Below are 13533 nucleotides of genomic sequence, written 5' to 3' on the forward strand. Positions count from 1 at the left end.
AGGAAACAAAGTAGCTCAGGCCAATCCACCAATCCTGTGCACGTTTATTGTCAAGCACCAAACATCCTGGAACAGCTTTGGGGAAGAGGAGATGGAGCAATATGGCGTAACATGTAGTAATCGTAGTGCCAGGGCATTGTAACCGAAACCAAGATCCTTTCCTAAACCCAACCAAGTGGGTTTGGTGCATTAGTGAAACAAGACTTAAAGAATAATAAAAGTATGACTATGGTGAAAGAAAGGACTCCAACTAGAGAATCCTGGCTCAAAGTCCATTGACTTATGCCTCTAGCGCATCCTCTCCAACTTCTAAATGTGGACTTTTGCTCCTCTTTGCTTTGTACAGGCTTCATTTCTCTAACTGTAGTACCACAGTTCAAGTAAATGGGATGATAAGACCTACTGAGCTTAACAGAAGATGGAACTATAAAGGTCTCTACTTGTCCATATGTATGTAAATGATCTGCAATGACAACAACTATTTACTTGGCTGACCTCCACCCGAAATGGCTGAAATGGCTGAAAGGAGTCACTTGAAATAAGAACTTCTCTTCATATTAGCTCTGCGATCTATCTGCTGTCAGTAGCCACACTGGCCATGTACAGCACTCCTGCTGTGCTGGCATCTGCAACATAATCCAGCAAAACATTTTTTTCAATGAGACTCCCTGCAGAAAAGCGCTGAGTTTCTCTCAGCTGCCAGTCGGCTACAACAGAAGCAGCCCAAGCCTCCGACTCTCTTTTCCACTGTGGTGTCTTCATCTCAAACAAATCCGATCTGACTGTGATCACGTCTGATAAAGTAAATCTTATCCTAATGAAATCAGTCTGCTTTCTGTCACATTTTGGGTTGACGAACCCAGATTTTCATTTATATATACTTTCAGTTAAACAGCTGAGGACAAGTGCAGGCTGTGTGTAACGTCTCTGATACTGACACCTCAGGAAATTATACTGAGCACAGCTGTCTGTGGCCTGTTACTGTAAACCCTCATCACAGCTTCCATGTGTTTCTAACTCAAACCACCCAACTGGACACACGCCAGATATCGCCAATCCCTTCAAACGCTGAGGTTACTGTGAAAGCATTTAACTTCCACTTCAGGGAAATCCTAAACGAATCTTGAAGGGAATTATTAGTAATTTAATTCCTTTGTTATTATTCACAGATTTAACAGCTCATTATGTTAACAGTGTGGAAAAATCTGCTTAAACATAAATACCGCAATATGAACAGCCACACTATGTAAATGATGCAAAGAATCTGGATGAAAAATGTATTTAAGCAAACTGCTCCCTGAAGAACTGACCTTCTGAAAGGTGAACTAAAACAAACATTAGTTTATGACAGATTATTTGCCATTAAAAGGGAATATCTTTCATCCCACTGTAGAAATATAAGGCTGACAATAGTCATAAAGATTTTAATGTAAAAAGCAGATGTTATTTTCTTCATAGAAGACAGAGTTGGTCTGCTGTGCCACTGGCTCCTTCTGATGACTTAACAAGAAATATATAGAAACAGAATGAAAAAGGGCTTTAAATTGATAGAAGAGTTCTCAATCATTCTGTAATCCACTGAAGCCACACGACAATGGGGCTCTAAGCTGCACACGAGCGAGAAATCAATCAGTTCATTTACTGAGTAACTAGAAGTCCCTTATCAGCAATCACACATGGGCGAAATAAATGAAGTAATAGAAAAGAAAAAGAGGCGGCTCATACCTCTGGGAGACAGAGGTGTAGAAATGTGACATCTGTGGCTCAAATGATCACACTTCAGTTTTTTGAAAAAATATGATCTGGATCCTAGTGTTACACATCTAATGTCTTAGCCAGGATTTTTGCATTGCTCTAGAGATGGTTTGTCTGTCATCCGCTTGACGTGACATTTTGTACAAACATTCCCTGCTTCTCATATTATAAATCTTTGCGAATCCTGTCACATTTATCAGCAAAGTTTGACCAAAAACCTGCAAACTAATGACATTTCCATCTGCCTCACTTGAACTTGGCATTTCATATTATTGTGTCTAATTATAAAGTATTCTCAAAAACATGGTAAACATTGGGATGCTATAATCCTGATAATAACTTCATTTATGTAACACTTCTAAAAACAAGTCATTTTGACAGACAAAGCGAATGCAGAATACCCAGAAGGCAATAAGATAAAACAAGAAGTCTACACATGCAAAAATGCAATTAGTCAATATTAATAAATGCAAATGAACTATTAAAGGCACATGAAACCCTAATGTGCAATAAAGAGCTTCATAACGAATAAAGAAACTACGTCTCATACAGGAAGTCTGTGAAGTGTGCATTTGAAGCAGCCAGAAGGGCCACACCTGAGGATCTAAGGCTGCAATCTGGCTCATATGGCGTCAAGATTTCTGTTGTGCAGCTCGGAGTCAGACTCTGACGTGCTCTAAAAGAGATCAGTTAAATCTTAAAGCAATTCTAAAACAATCCGGCAACCAATGAGAAGACAAGATTGGGACGATGTGATGTGATCAGCACTGTCAATCATGTTAACACTAAGTTCAAAGCCTGAAAACAGGTTTGTAGCCATTTGTTTTTATCTTACAGTTAGCTTTTAAAGTGACATGCGCATCCTTTGTTAGTTAATCATGCTGTTATGTGACTCTAAATTGCAATTTACTGATCAAAAATGCAGTAAATGTAAGATATGTAACACAAGCTTTGTCCTATAGCTCTGTTAGTGACTTCAACTTCTAAATGTGAAGTACTTGCTGTATTATATTTCTGCTTCAACTGTTTCATATGTTCTCATGAGATGTGTGGTATGTGACATATGTTAGCCCACTTGAGTCTTTGTGGTTTTTGTGTTATTTTAATACTGTAGTGAAATTTGATGTTTCAAACACCTGGGACTGCACATAAAAATTAGTGAGGTACCGCTCATTATAATTTAAAGTAACGCTCCTTAATGTGCAAGTTTCCCCAACAATGAAGCATACTTGGATTCGAGAACAGGGCGAGGTGAGGAGAAGAATAAATGCCAGACTAATTTAAGCAGACGATGATGCAGCTCCACAGCAGTACAGTATAATACAGTCATGACAGGGGGGCTAACACACTGAGGACGGTGGTAGCGGTGAATATCATTAAACTGAATTACATCTGACTCGCAGATATTGAAATTCAACAGTGAAAATCCTCAGTGGAAGGGGAGGGGAACATCTGCGCTGCCGAAAACCACCAAATAATGAAGCCGCTCTCCCAAAACGTGCTCACAGTGAATGCTACAGCTGCTTATAATTTTAAATAACTGGTATATGAATGTGTGTTCACTGATGCAGGTGAAACATCTCCTTTGGGTAGCTGCTGTCTTTCAGCACTGATAAATTGGCTGCTTATTATTTTCACTAATGGAAGAATAAATGAAGGCTTCAAGTGGCCCAATGATGAAAAACAATTAGAAAAAAAGCACATCGAGTTGAAACGCAACTGCTTTCAATTAGCTGATTAACTTGTGGTGAAATTCCTGTTTCATTGTAACTGGTGTACAAATATTGTTTTTATGCAAACTGCTGCTATTGTGTAATTTGAAAACTTTTATTTATTTTTTGTTGTTCTGGGTAGATTAGATATCGCATGTGGATTAAAACTAGGGCAGATTTATAGCGCAGAGGCATGGAGGCAGAAAACCGCAGCCTGTGGTGTACTTATCACCACATCCCTTAACCACCGCTACACCCCAGCATGACCAAAGCGTGACCACGCTGAAGTTCTCCATGGAAAGAAACAGATGGGTGAGCGAGCATCTGCCAAAAGAAACAAAAAGTGGGCTTTTAAGAAACCAAAATATCTTTAAGAAACCTTGTTGATACACAATTTAAAGGAGGAAAATGTGTCTGTGACCTGAACAGAGTAAGTTGAAACAGACCACACAAGGTCTCACAGATCACCAGACAGATCTTACAAATGTCATGTAGGCTGTAGAAGTAGATTATCGCCCAACTTTACATGCCTTGGAGGATGTTGAAGCTTTGACAGAAGTATAGCATCTATTTCAGTTACTATATTTTCTCCATATGTTCTAAACCTACCGTCTAATAGCTGCTAAAGTGTTCTGTGCTCTTTGCAGTAGGTCGATCTCATGCGAACAACAGTTGTCAGGCTATTCTAATAACTCCAGGCATTAGGACACAATATGAAACATTTGAACTCTCAAGTCAGGCTCTTTCCGGTAAAAGCATGTTTTGTATTACAGTCTTCTTCCAAATGGAAACAGATGGCAAGAAAGCATGTAAGGAACCAAATCAAATAACTCTGTCCAGTAATACTTAAAATGTTGAGATAAATCTTATCAGAATTTGGAAAAAACTAAACCTGTTTCTAGTTATTGTAAGAAAGAAAAAAGAACAAAGGCAATGAAAGAACAAATAGAAGCACTTTGCTGCCTAATTTTAATAGACGACTTAAGGAAATTGCACCATATAAGCTGATTTAATTTTCTGGTTACTGAAACACATATATTTTGGACATTACACTTGATTTCATGAAGTTCTGTGCACTGAAGAAATCAGAGAGAGGTTGTTTGCTCGTGCTTGTGCTCTACATCTGTCACTGAAGAATGCTCCTGAACACTAACATGTCCTCCCTCCATGATAACTTACACTCCACTGCATCTACCTCAGTGCTGAGGAACCGGACGGGACTTCATCCTTTACCTAACACAACATATCAGCTGAACTGTTGACAAGAATGTGGCTAAACAGCTCATCCACATCTAATCTGAAATAAAATTAAATATAATATAAACCATCACCCCCTGCGGGAGCCAATATCATCCTGCCTCCACCTCCCACTTATAGCTCAGTTAGACTGTGAGAACCTCCAGCGGCACACTAATACTTATTACTATAAGTCAGGTTAGGACCTGAAGAAATTACTCACAGCCAACTGGCTCCATTTCTATCACAATATCATTCAAAATATGGCACAAAGTGTGACACTGTTAAATTGACACATATTGATGGCTGGCTGTGGGGCATATGTGCTGTGAATTATTAGCATCAACATTAATACTATTTATATGGGACAGAAACACAGAGTAAAGTAGCAGTGGGAACTGAGTATTTAGATAAAAAAACAAACAAAAAAACAGTTGTGTAGCTAGAGATAAAATTGACAAACAAAAACAATAGTTTCATGTTCTGCTCTGTTAAATAACGTGTCAGTTTTTCTTGGCATGTTTTAAGATGACAGATAGATGTTCTTGGGCTCTGTGTGTTTTTATGTTGCATCATAGTACTATGAAAGTACTTCACAACATCTCTTACAAGAGGAACAACCAGAAGAATTTTTTTCTCTTTGACACATGATGATGGGCATCTTTACTATCACGGCAGTAGCTTCATCAACCACTGGACTGATCATTTCTTAACAATAAATCCATAAGAGTTAATAACACTGGAGGCAATCTGCTTCTACTGCAGTGTAAAAAGAAAGAGATTTATATATTTCATGAGCAAAATAAGCAGTCAACGCTATAGCTTGAACCATAGCAGTGAGTCTCAACAACCCAGACCTCTGTAATGAATTACTCCAATTTTACAACTTGTCATTGTGCAGCACAGAGTAGTTCTGTTGTACTTGAGCAGAGTTGTAGGTGAGCTGGTGTGCTGAGCTGCAGCGAGCGGAGAAGCGTAGGGGGGAGACACAAACAGGAACTTAATGGATCTGCAAATCCTAGAGGACGCGACAGTGTAGCCATTTTAAGACACGGAAGGATTATTTGCATGGAAATAACATCTAGATATGTAGCTTAGCGCCCAGTTTTTACGAGTTAAATCATGACCGGAGAGGAATTAAACCTCAGTTTAAAAAGAAGCTAAGTAATGAACACATCCTTTTCCATGTAGTGATGTATTTGTAATGGCATCTATAGGCCCAGAACTGTACATGCAGGTGCAGCTAATCCCACCTGTGCACGAGTATTTACTAAAGCGGGACATAAATGTACAAGATGATAATCTATTCAAAAAATAGATGGTTATTGCTACTGATCAGATGAACGGCAGAGGATGAGTTTATGAAACGACACTTGCACTAAAAGTGGAAAGATGCATTTGATCTTTGTGAACGAAGCTATAGAAACTGAACTTGGGGACTATGTGAGCCTCCTGTACTGTTTTCATACCGGCCATAAATAAACGGAGATGAATCCATAAGCCATGGAATAAACAAATTTGAACTGTGTCCATTCATTTATGTAGTTGTCAGACCTACTGTCCAGTTAATATGCCAGAAAAAACAACAAATACAAGACTACCAGTTGGGTGAGGAACTGTGGGAATTATTCCTTTAACTACAACCATGAACACTACTTGAGCTTAACCAAAACAAATGGTTAATATTGTCGTCACTTCAACAAATGTTCCCTAACAAAGTCATCATTTCACCTCAAATCAAGATGTTTTTCTACCTTGAAATTCACTGTAATCCAAACCATGCTTTCTCCTAATCTAATGAAATCCTGTTTGTGCTGGAACCATTTTAAAACGTAACTTAAAACTGATTTTTGCTGCTTGGATTTGTAGTTTTTGGAAAGCACTAACAGACACTGCTGTCCTGCTGCTAAAGTAGCCAAATCTAATGCTTCTACACTTGTTTCTGGAGCACAGTTACAACAAATATGTCATTTAATTTCAAAGAACTTGCAGGAAAAGAGAGGCGAAAGGAACATTTACATCTGCTGACACACTGACCATGAACTTTTTTGTTTAAAATACAGCAAATTGATCCATTTGGCACAATTATACCATAACAAACAGACAAAACCAGAAAGCAGAAGACTTGGTTGACACAAAGGGTAAAGCTGCTGACAAATTTACAAGCCATACAAGCCACAAACATATAATAATAAAATAAAATAAAACTAGAATCAGGAGTATTTCACTAGACATCTTTATGTATTCTCTCTGTTGTTACGCAGCAGGATTTCAGTCAGACGGACCGGGATCATTAGCTTAACATGGCAGTTGACCTCCTCCTCTGTGCCTTTACATCCTTTTAACGTTCAGCTGTGTGGGAGCTGTCATTGAAGAGCAGAACCAAATGTTGGTGTCAGCTCCTTCAGTCCACAGCAGAGACTCTGTAACACAGCAGTCGACTTCACTTAACAGGCTTCACATCCTCTTTCTGAGGACTGATAGAAAACAGATGCTGATGAATTTTCCTTGACAGGACATTATGTATCATTTCAGTGATTTGGTTTATGATTATGGGATATATGCGACCGCAGTCTTTAGGTTGTGTCCGGCATTAAGCACATTTAGTTAGTACAAGGGTTTACTACAGTCCATAATGATGTACATGATACCAGCAAGTTTACGTCTGTTTTTAATGTTTCTTTTATTAATCAGTTTCTGCTGCTTTGAAGGTACCGTAAATCATTTCAGGCTTTTTTTTTGATTGGCGTGATTTTCAACGGTGTAATCTCATTCTGCATCTACCAACGTTAATTCCAGCAAATTCTGTTTCACTTCAGGCCTGTTGAGAAAAAGCTTGGACTTATTTAATGTTCTTTTCTCTGAGAACTTGTTTACTTTATCGTGAAACATTTTGTCTTTACAAATGCTAAACTGCAATCGGTTCATGAAATAACTGGTGAAACCAATTCTAAAAACATTTGCTAGTAACTCGGTTTTAATACAAAAAATAAAAGCCTATTTTGTCACTACTGTGTGTTTGGGAACCCTTAGGTTTAACTAAAGCTAATGTATTGCTGTGCTACAATGTTTTCTGTGTTTTTTTTCCAAAATATTTTGCCATGAACTGCACTGGTGAGTCTTTGTTTCCTTTTATTGCTCTATAAACAAGTAGACAAGACTTGACAAGTGCTGATCGAGTCGACTACCTTGTTCTCTGATGCACATCCAGTAGCACGTGAGGCATTTGGATACTGGGTTTGTAGGTAATAAAAGGCACATTGAGAACATCTGAGACTGAGAGTGATCATTTCAAACAGCCGAATATTTTCCATCGCCATCATTCGTTTTCCAAGGAAGGGTTTTCATTCTTTCACCCTGGTATAATCACTTGCATGTAATGACTAATTATTCTGTATCAATGCATGTGTAATTTCACCTAGAAACCCAGTATAAGAAAACATTCAAAATGTTGGAAAATCTAACTGAGACATCTATTTAAAAGTCTCTGATCTATTAAATAACTTGTTGTGCTTATGGCTGATTTGACTTTCACTTAGTGATATCGTGACCTGGGGGCTTTCCTTGAATTACACGTTTTTCCATCCAGAAATTCTCCTGAAAGGTGCCACGCATATGTTGTTCATAAATCTAGGCTCATTCTCCAGAACATTTATAGCAGCATCAGAAGCATAGTAGCCCAAAAGGACAAAACATAATCTCACTGGAGCCTGCTGAACTCCTTAAGATGTGGATGTATATATATATATCCTTCATGGAGCTCCGATCACTGGAGGAATGACAATATGGCAACAAAGAACCCCCGAAGTGTATTTCAAGTGCTGAAAGCTGTTTGAATTGGGACACAGAACTCAAGTCCAACTGAGAGGATTATTCCAAGGTGCAGAGTACATTTTAAATGTGATGTGAAAAACAGACTTGAAAACAAAGGAAACAGGAGAGACTTCAGGCCTCAAAGCCAAGTTGAATAATCTGACTGACGCGATCTCTTCAGTAGAGCTGAGCGGTAACCCTGCTGTGTTTGACTCTAACTTGGAATTACAATATAAATCAATTACTGGTTTTGCAGTCTGTGGAAATTATATCTAATACCCTCTGACATCTGCTTTTCTTGGTTCCTTAAAATAGACCACATAAATGGAATAAGTACAAATGCTTAAAGCAAATACTACTAAAAAAAAATTCCACTGCAGTTGACTGAAATGAAATGACACGAACATTTACAGGAGACAAACATTGCTGTTTGGATGTGTCATGACTGTGATGTCTCACAGGGGCACTGAGGAAATGTTTAGAGTGTAAACCAGAATTTCCCCTGAATTCCGGACTGGAACAGAAGGAAACAAAGAGAAAGTTGGGGGGAGAACACAACAAAATGCTTAGTACCACCAGAATTATTTGGAAAAATAACAAAGCAACAATTACACATGCCACACATCAATTATGTGTAACTGTTACAGCTGTAGAGTGGAAAGACTCACTCCGCCTGGGTTCTGCTTCTTCTCCAGAGAAGCATTTCCTTTACAGGGTAGGTAAGGCTGACACTGTATACACAATTAATCAAGCCAATGTAATCACTGCTTCATGTACCCTCTTGTCACCTAAGAAAAGTTATAAACAAAGAATATTAATGTCTCTCGATCCTATGATGGTTAACACATCGAATCTGGCTCTCGTCTTGGATTGTCGGAGTCATCGTATGATTCTTAATCTCTCAGCAACGGAAATAAACGTCTACAACCTGAAGAAACTGTATGAGATCTAAGATTAAAAACAATAATATGTAGATAATCCATCTTTGTGGCTTGTGAGTCAGGCTAAAATAGCACATGAAAGCTTAATGATTTGCTGTCTGCTAACAGCTGCATCAGGTATATTCTCCCCAGGGGGTCTGTCTCACAAAGCAGTATTAACAAGTTAGCTGGATAGCTGCTAAGTAAAACCTGGGAGGCTCTAAAATCTGCAGCATGGACTCAAATAACAACTTCTTATGGGTTATAGTGGGTGCAGTCGCCCAGATAATTCAGTAATCCCGCTTTTGACACAAGCAACAGAGAATTCTCTGGACACAGAAGATGATGGGTTCATGTTTTCAGCAGCAGCAATTGAGGTTTGTGGAAAAAATACACTATAAGCTAAAGCAGCACACTTAACACAGCCATTAACCAGAAAATATAGCCACCGACAGGAACAAAAACAAAAAAACTTCACAAAGAAAAGTAATACTGGTGGCAGTGCTGATAATAAACTGATGTCTCTGCAGAGATGTTGCTGAAATGGGACAAAAAGCACACAACTTATCATTTCAATCAGACCTTTTTCTGGCTTTTAGCAAAAGCCTTTATGTTGCAATCACAGTAATTTGTGATTTAAGTGCAATTTCTGGAACAAAAACCCACCACAGCCTTTCACATCTTACTTCGAGCCAAGAAAATTAAACCCTATGGCCTGTAAAACTACAAATAAAAGCCTGAAAGTGCTGAATCCTGGTACACCAGACCTTTAAAAACAGTAGAGTCCAAACATGACAAACTCCATGTAAGATAACTGAGAGAGAAAGTGAGATGATGCCTGCAGACAGATATGGGTAAAGTCAGCTGAGGCCCTGGTACTTGTCTTGTACAGTGACATACACTCTCTCTGTCTGGGATCTGCTCTGGTGCTGTTTCACAATAAGGTAAATGCTCCGAGGATGAGTGTTGACTTGTACACACAGCGGCGTGCCATGACCGAAACGGGCTTGTTTTGCTTTCTGGTGAAAATTGCACAGTAAAATGTACCAAAAAATACTTTCAGAAACTAAACCCATGGTGATGATAAGAATTTAAGCATCTTTACTAAAAGCTAGTATGACTCCTGCATGCACCACATGAAAGAACTGCTGCCACGTGCACTGTAATCTTTAATGGTATGCAGACTGATGCCCATCTAACAAAAACTTTTATATAAATACTCCTTAAGACGGTGAATAAAAGAACAGTTTGGTACAGTACCAAAATGCTCTAAGGTGTGCAGACGCACTGATGCTCTACAGAGCACCTAATGAATGCCATAAACCTATATTTTCCTTTGGCAACTGAATCTTGCCAACTTTAAGCACGTTTGGCTCCATTTGAACAAGATCTCAGTCGTGCCAAGGCATAATAGCACTGGTATGTGACTGCATTTTGAGGGGAAAAAATGCAGTATGCAAAATCCACATTCATCCTACAAGATTCCAGGCATTATTTGAAACTTCTGGTGCCATGATAAAACATTCAGAGCTGATGGGTGCTTATCCGCTCACACTGTGCAGGTGAACTGAGATGCACCCAGGAAACATTATCTTGGCTCTCAGCTGAAACAGTTTTTCTTCTTTAAATAAACATTGTGGGAAGCAACTGTGGCTGCAGCCAATAACCATAAACCAACATCATTATGTTAAGAGTGTGTTTGAGAGCTGAAGATCAAACGGGATGTCACTGCGTGCTTGAACCGCCGCCAGCCATTTGTCAAGTGATGCAAAAATGAAACGTTTCAAAGTCCACTTTGGGAAGACTTGAGAGGAGATGTCCAACAATCTGTCATTTCTTTAGTCCTTGATATTTTCCCCTAAAAGCACAGACAGAAATAGACTTGCTATAAAGCAAGATCATTGACAAAATGTTTCAGATTAGTTCCCTAAATGAGTTAAGTGGTGTTTCAGCATTTATCAGCTGTCTGAGACAAAACTGAATAATTCCCAAGATGATATGTTAAAGGAACGCTGTAAGGAGGAGTGTGGGTGTCGGACGTCTGCAAGTCTTGTTTTAATTAGATGATTCAACTTTCTGGAAAACTTACTTTCAGTCATGACTTACTTTCAGTCATTTGTTAAACTTTGTTGCTACATACTGTTCTCCAGACACTTCTCATTTGTACTTTTGGGTGCTTTTTTGAATAAGACCAGCTCTTTAAAGTCAGTCGTCTTTTTTCATCATGCCTGGGAGGCAGCCCCATGCAATGAAGACAGATTAGGTTCTAACAACTTAATCCGCAGCCTCTGACAGGAGTTTTGCTGCGAGGCAACGCTGTGTCCACTGCATCTGCAAACTGTCATAATTAAAGCCAGTGTCAGAGTATAACAGGTCAATCTGGAGGCTTCGTGGATATTTAGATTGCTATGATCCATTTAGTTCACAAAGAATGATAAAGAGGAAAATCCACACTGGCCTGTCTGTCTCTAGAAATCCCTACAGTTCACTACATAGACACATTACTTTGTAATACCTCCAAAAGGTTTGGATGCTTTTCAGTTTCTGCAGTAAAAGCAGCAATTTGACAAGTCATATTAACAAAATAATAACTAAATCACACGCGTGGTATGAAAAGGAACACAAGGGGATGTTTAATAGCTCACTGATTTTAGTTGTAAAGTTATTATTAGCCCCAGGCAATAAGATTTTATGTGCTTAATGAGGTTGAACTGTGCTCAGTGTCAAACCTAAATTACTCTTCTGCTTCATTATCATTTCTATTTTAACAGAATGATTACTATAAATAATTCACAAGTCCAGTTTTGCATCATTTGGCTCACTGGACTTCAGCTCCACAATCTTTCTATCCTCACTGTGCCACAATCTGAGCAGCATCTGTGCGCATAAATCATCTCTGCTGTACCTGTAACACGTCGTAACCTCTCCGGTGGACTTCACGCACGGGTACTTGGTGGTAGAAATGTTATTTTCAGAGCACTTCTCTCTGTGAAAGAAGCAAAGGGAGCACATTTTATGTTACATCTCATGCTAGGTGTCCTCCTGTCATCGGGTGTGAACATGTCCTGAAGTTACCCGTCACTGGCATCCTCTTCTTGGTAGGACCACAGCAGAGCTCCAGAGAAGCACATGCAGGTGACGGTGAGCAGCAGAGGAGTCCTGTTGTGGTTCAGCAGCATCTCCTCGGTCCAGTCACCTGGCTCCTGTCGGTAGTCCACACTTTAATGATTATCTGCGCGCTGCTGCAACTTCAGTGCGTAAAAGTGGCAGAGCGCACAGACGCGCAGACCCTCCCACTCCCACACAGTTTATGAGTAACTATGAAACGTTAATTCTCGTGGTGTCACTGCACAAACTATCTAAACTTCCCCTCCTTTTTACTTTGTAGGCAAGTTAAGACAAGAAAAAACCGAGAGAGGAGGAATAAACTATTTAATCATTAAGAATGGAAGTTTTCTGAGATGAGGAGTTTTCCCAACACACGTGCGCTTTGGTTCGGGGTCTTTCTTCTGAGAAATGTTAAAAATTAACTGGAACTAATTTAAACTACACACTACTCAATCATACCAAACGTGCACGCGCACATGCACCAACACGCGCTTGTTGTGGGAGAACGCGCTCATTGCGTTTTGATCTTTGCTGCCACCGCGCGGCTGTCAATGAAAGAACAGCTACCTAACGTTAATAGTCAGCAGAAGTGAGTACACCCCAGTGCAAGATCAATTAAATGTCAAATTATTCAAAATTATATCACCTTAGAGTAACCACATAACCTCTGTGTTGAATAGTTTACATTTATTCTTATGTAAAATTAAAACCAACACTTTGGATTGACTACATTCGAAATACAGGCTCCATATCTGAAACTGACTGCAAAAAAACCCTGAGATACAAATGTAATTTTTATCCAATTAAAAAAAAAATATATATTTCATATACCCGCCTTTATGTTGGATGACGTACCCAGTCCTCCTCTGCATGGATGAAGTTTCTTCAGACAGTCGTTTTTCAGCTGCTCTTCTGCTGAAAATCTTGCGTTGCTCTACCTTTCTCTTGAAAATAGCCTAAAGGTCTTTTATTGGATGCAACATATACAA

The 13533-nt window shown here is 39.1% G+C and overlaps 1 protein-coding gene across 3 annotated transcripts in view; it reads right to left on the bottom strand.

Moving 5' to 3' along the window:
* Nucleotides 1-12943, bottom strand: part of ccbe1 (collagen and calcium binding EGF domains 1) — a 41200-nt gene extending 28257 nt beyond the window's left edge. Inside the window, exons 1-2 of one of the 3 annotated variants that reach the window (XM_023291954.3) lie at nucleotides 12512-12943; nucleotides 12342-12422 (exon numbers count right to left, since the gene is read on the bottom strand). In XM_023291954.3, coding sequence (XP_023147722.1) covers nucleotides 12342-12422; nucleotides 12512-12615 — 185 coding nt within the window. In that variant the 5' untranslated portion in view covers nucleotides 12616-12943. The remainder of the gene's footprint in view (nucleotides 1-12341; nucleotides 12423-12511) is intronic. The other 2 variants (XM_023291955.3, XM_023291953.3) reach the window with 2 other exon arrangements.
* Nucleotides 12944-13533: the final 590 nt, after the last annotated feature.

Source organism: Amphiprion ocellaris, chromosome 17 (assembly GCF_022539595.1).
Source record: "Amphiprion ocellaris isolate individual 3 ecotype Okinawa chromosome 17, ASM2253959v1, whole genome shotgun sequence".
Classification (NCBI taxonomy): Eukaryota; Metazoa; Chordata; class Actinopteri; family Pomacentridae; genus Amphiprion; species Amphiprion ocellaris.